Consider the following 5,634-nt stretch of genomic DNA (forward strand, 5'->3'; position numbering starts at 1 on the left):
CTCATACCTGTAATCCCAGCACTTTGGGAGGCTGAGGCAGGAGGATCACTTGAGGTCAGGAGTTCAAGACCAGCCTGACCAACATGGTGAAACCCTGTCTTTACTAAAAGTACAAAAAAGTAGCCAGGCGTGGTGGGAGGCACCTGTAGCCCCGGCTACTTGGGAGGCTGAGGCAGGAGAATCGCTTGAACCTGGGAGGCAGCGGTTGCAGTGAGCCAAGATCACGCCACTGCACTCCAGCCTGGGTGACAGAGCGAGACTCCATCTCAAAAACAACAACAACAAAACTAAAATAATGATAATAGTGATAGTATAAAAGGGAGTTGATAGATTCCAGAGTAAGTTCTAAATAAAACTAGACTGCATCCTAGCTTATCCTTCCAAGAATTAAGTAGAATGTCTCCATTGTTCACAATAATTTATTACATATTAAGCCCAAATAAGAAAGAAAAATGAGGTTAACTGCTGCTGTCAAAACACCTTCAAGGTAATAAAATTAGATGGAAGTATTAATTTTATTTTATTTTTGTTTTTACCACTATACAAATGAGCAGGAAGCATTCATTTTAAAATCTGTATGTGTTCATATTCATTTCTAAGAAAAAAAAACTCTTACTAATTACATAGTGAAAACACAAATTTCTTCTTGCAATTAAACATTTCTAAAGAGTTTGATGGGTAAAAAAAATTAAGTTTAAAGATTCACAGAAAAGAAATATTTTTTCATAAAATTTTAGAACAGATATTTTTCTAAAAACTTCCAGCGCAGGGGAAAAAAAAAAAAAAAACAGAAAACGTTGTTTGCAATCAAAGGATTGAGAATCAGAAAGGCATGGAACTTCTCAATAGCACATTAGGAGCTAGTGGAAATGTAGCAATGCTTCTACAATTTACAATTAAAATGATTTCCAACCTATAATTCTACACCTAGCTAAACTATCAAGTAAGTGTGAGAATACAGGAAAAACGTATATACAGATAGATCTATATGTCTATATATGCATTATGTACAACTAAAAATGTGTATTTCTTATGCAGTCTTTTCCAGTGAACTCTGATGAAGTGTTCCACCAAAATGAGTGAGTGAACCAAGAAGAGGATGACATTGGATCCGGGAGATACCACAGAGGAGATAATCTCCAGGATGCCTGTGAAGAAAGATCCCTGGATCCCAGGATGATTATAGGACAAGTTGTTCATAATCCAGCAGGCCAGAAGATTTCCAGGGAAACTCATTCAAGAAGGTGAAAATTATGGATGACTACTTCAAGATGAAAATGGGCCAAGCGCAGCGGCTCACGCCTGTAATTCCAGCACTTTGGGAGGTTGAGGCGGGTGGATCACCTGAGGTCAGGAGTTCCAGACTAGCCTGGCCAACATGGCAAAACCCCATCTCTATTAAAAATACAAAAATTAGCCAGGCATAGTGGTGCACGCCTGTAGTCCCAGCTACTTGGGATGCTGAGGCAGGGAGAATTGCTTGAACCTGGGAGGCAGAGGTTGCAGTGAGCCGAGATCATGCCACTGTACTCCAGCCTGGGTGACAGAACAAGACTCCATCTCAAAGAAAAAAAAAAAGACAAATATGATGATGACTCTTTCAGGAAATGAAAATGATGAGATATCTGGTAGGTCTGGATGACTTAAGAGGAGATTTAAACATTTGGGATAATTTAAAGATGAGCTGGTGTTCGTCTTTATTTACTTAAATAAATGAAATGATTAATATGTGAATATTCTCTCAAGAAACAAAAATAAGCAAAGTACATAAAAATTAAGCAGATGGCTATAATTTTTTTAAAAACAGAAAAGTTGATGAGAAATTGGAACCCTCATACATTGTTGGTGGGAATTTAAAATGGTGCAACACTGTGGAAAACAGTTTAGCAGTTCCTCAAAATGTTAAAACAGACCAGGTGTGGTGACTCACACTTGTAATTCCAGCACTTTGAGAGGCCAAGGCGGGTGGATCACTTGAGGTCTGGAGTTTGAGACCAGCCTGGCCAACATGGTGAAACCCCATCTCTAATAAAAATACAGAAAATTAGCCGGGCGTGGTGGCAGGCACCTGTAATCCCAGCTACTCAGGAGGATGAGGCAGGAAAATCGCTTGAACCCAGGAGTCGGAGGTTGCAGTGAGCTGAGATCGCAGCACTGTACTCCAGCCTGGGTGACAGAGTGAGGCTCTGTCTGAGAGAAAAAAAAAAAGTTAAAACAGAATTACTATATAGCTAGCAATTTCATTGTTAGGTGTATGCCCCAAAGAATTGAATATAGTTACATGCTCCAACAGATACCTGTACCCAAATGTTCCTATCGGTATTACTCATGGTAGCCAAAAGGTAGAAACAACCCAAATATCTGCAAATAGATGAATGGATTAATAAAATGTAGTGTATCCGTATGGAATATTACTTGGTCACAAAATGAAGGAAGTACTGGCCGGGCGCGGTGAGCCTGTAATCCCAGCACTTTGAGAGGCCAAGACGGGCGGATCACGAGGTCAGGAGATAGAGACCATCCTGGCTAACACGGTGAAACCCCGTCTCCGCTAAAAAATACAAAAAAAAAAGTAACTGGGCGAGGTGGCGGGCGCCTGTAGTCCCAGCTACTCGGGAGGCTGAGGCAGGAGAATGGCGTAAACCCGGGAGGCGGAGCTTGCAGTGAACCAAGATCCGGCCACTGCACTCCAGCCTGGGCGACAGAGCGAGACTCCGTCTCAAAAAAAAAAAGGAAGGAAGTATTTATACAAGCTACAACATGGATAAACCTCAAAACAATATGCCAAGTGAAAGATCCAAATGCAAAAGGTCAAACTGTATGCTTCCATATAGAGGAAATAGTCAGAACAAATAAATCCATAGACACCAATTAGGTTGGTGTATCCCATGGGCTGGGCATGGAGTGGGGTGGAGAGATAAGGAGGGCTTGCTTAATGGATACAGAGTTTTCTCTGGGGGCAATGAAAGCTTTTTGGAACTAGATAGAAGGGGTGGTTGCACAACATTGTGAATGTACTATGATAAATGCCACAGAATTGTACACTCTAAAATAGTTTAATTGCGGTGCATGGTGGCTCACGCCTATAATCCCAGCACCTTGGGAAGCCAGGATGGGAAGATTGCTTGAGCCCAGAAGTTTGAGACCAGCCTGGGCAACATAGGGAGACCCTGTCTCTAAAAAAAAAAAAAAAAAAAAATTAGCTGGGTGTGGAGACTCGTGCCTGTATTCCCAGCTACCTGGGAGGCTGAGCGAGGAAGACTGCTTGAGCCAGAGAGGTCAAGACTGCAGTGAGCCATGACTGCACCACTGCACTCCAACCTGGGCAAGAGAGAGACCCTGCCACGAAAAATAATAAATAAATAAATAAATAAATAAAATGGTTACTATGTGAATTTTACCTCAGGAAAAAAAAAATAAGCAAACATACTAACAGGCCAGTTACTACTTCCTAAAGAAAATAAAGGAGGTACAGGAAAGGAAAATAAATAAAAATTTACCACAAGCTTCAGCTCTGCATAGCATTTATATAGTCATGACAATGTAAACATGTAATGTGAAAATATGAATCTAACCAAAACTATGCCATAACTATAAAGAGGCAAAGGCTAGTACAGGAAGGGGGTCATGGAGCAAAGGGATGAAAGACATGAAGACTCATCCTTCATAGCCTGAATCAGAGGAGTAGATAAAGACTCAATCTAAAGATAAAATAAGGCAGGAAATGAGGCGGGGGGAAAAACCAAACTGTTGAAGTGCATCCAAAGTCGCAGATGGTTAACATTCATTCCACTCACTTGGGAAAACATCTGGTGTGATTGTCTAATGGGTCATCACCTTCCTGCCACTTCTCTAAACACCCGCCACAGGAAAAGCACTGCACGATGTCCTTTATACCTAAAAGTAAGGAAACTTGATCAGTGCCACTGGCGTGGGCATCTGTCCATTCACATGCCCACATGTTAATGTCCAATAACCACCAGACCTGTAATAGTGTCAGTCTCCAGCTGGGTTTTGTGACAGTCAGAAGCTGGTTACCAGTAAGGCAATTTTCTATATAAGACTCTGTCCACCAACGGGGTAACCAGCAAGTAGTCATTGAATGCTCCTACGCACCATGCCCTTTGATGCGCCCCATCCCTCTGCTCCATTCTCCTTTGATCAACCAACAGATTGGCAACCAGAATCTGGCATTGAAGCTCCATGAGGGGGCTGGCGCAGTGGCTCATGCCTGTAATCCCAGCACTTTGGGAGGCCAAGGCCAGCGGATCACCTGAGGTCAGGAGTCTGAGACCAGTCTGGCCAACATGGTGAAACCTTGTCTCTACTAAAAATACAAAAATTAGCTGGGCGTGGTGGCACATGCCTGTAATCCTAGCTACTCAGGAGGCTGAGGCAGGAGAATCGCTTGAACCCAGGAGACAGAGGTTGCAGTGAACTAAGATAGCGCCACTGCACTCCAGCCTGGGTGACAAGAGTGAAACTCCGTCTCAAAAAATAAGAATAAAAATAAGCTCCATGAGGGTAGAGGTTTTTGCTCACTAATGAATGACATGAACCTAGAAGAGTGCTTGGCACTCACGTGGCACTCAGTCAGTATTCGTTTAATGAATGAATCGGAAAGAATATATTTAGAGCTCAAGAAAAAAAAATCAGCAAATCTAGCAGCCCTTATGTAAGTGAATGCATGAAGAATTAATTGCATCTTACCACATTATTGCCAGGTTTATTACACCAGAAATAGGATTAAGTCTCTTTGTGAGATTATATGTCTTTGGAAAGAAACTGGTATTTAGCTCTGCAAAAGGATCAAACTAGAAAAAGAGCATTTCTCATCTTCCTTCCACTCTGGGAAAGCTGGAGCAGAGGAAAGCCTCCCAGAAGTATGAGATCCTAAAGCTTGCAAGATCTGAAAAGGGTGAGAGATGATTAGGATTTGTGTGGAGAGGTGGAGGATTGGAAAGGAAGAGGGCGAGGACACTGGTCAGAGGGGTCTTGCGGAAGGCTGACAAGAGGCAGACACGGTAGAGTAGGGAGAAATGGCAAACACTCTTTCCAAAGGCTTAAGATGGTGAGGCAGTCAGATTTTTTTTTTTCTCAATGGACTATGTCTGCTAGGTAGAGTGACAACTATATTCTCTTTCTCTGTATTGCTCTGTGATATTTGTGACAGTTACTTGATCTCTCAGTTAAAGATCTGCATTAACCTCCACTGTAACTTATGCATGTGTTTGGTCTGAGCAAGACCAGCAAGGTACCCAGGAATGTTTCCCTGATCATCGTGTATCTCAGGTAGAGATTTAGCTGAGAGGAACCAGCCCATCATTTGTGGATTGCAGAGGTGCTTCCTAATGACCAGCAGCTAAAGAGAAAATGTCACAATCTGGTGGAAGACGCTGCATGTTTAGGAATCATGAAAATGAATTTCCTGAGTTTCTCCTGCAGGCAGAATGTGGCAAAGATTGCTATCCATGTTCTTACTATCTCAAATCTTTCCATACTAATAGAAATTCCAATTTTCAGCTGGGCATATTGCCACCCAGGAAAAAGATTAGGTTTCCCAGCTCCTCTTATAGCTAGGTATGGTCATCTCCATCTGACTAAATTCTTTTTTTTTTTTTTTTTTTTTTTTTT

General features: G+C 42.0%; 1 protein-coding gene across 1 annotated transcript in view; it reads right to left on the bottom strand.

The window, feature by feature from the left end:
- NAIP (NLR family, apoptosis inhibitory protein) overlaps positions 1–5,634 on the bottom strand; it is a 57,435-nt gene that overhangs the window by 24,586 nt on the left and 27,215 nt on the right. Inside the window, exon 5 of the mRNA XM_011985285.1 lies at positions 3,798–3,985. Within this exon, the coding sequence (XP_011840675.1) occupies positions 3,798–3,985 (188 nt within the window). The remainder of the gene's footprint in view (positions 1–3,797; positions 3,986–5,634) is intronic.

This window comes from Mandrillus leucophaeus, unplaced genomic scaffold (genome assembly GCF_000951045.1).
Source record: "Mandrillus leucophaeus isolate KB7577 unplaced genomic scaffold, Mleu.le_1.0 Scaffold281, whole genome shotgun sequence".
NCBI classification, from domain to species: Eukaryota; Metazoa; Chordata; class Mammalia; order Primates; family Cercopithecidae; genus Mandrillus; species Mandrillus leucophaeus.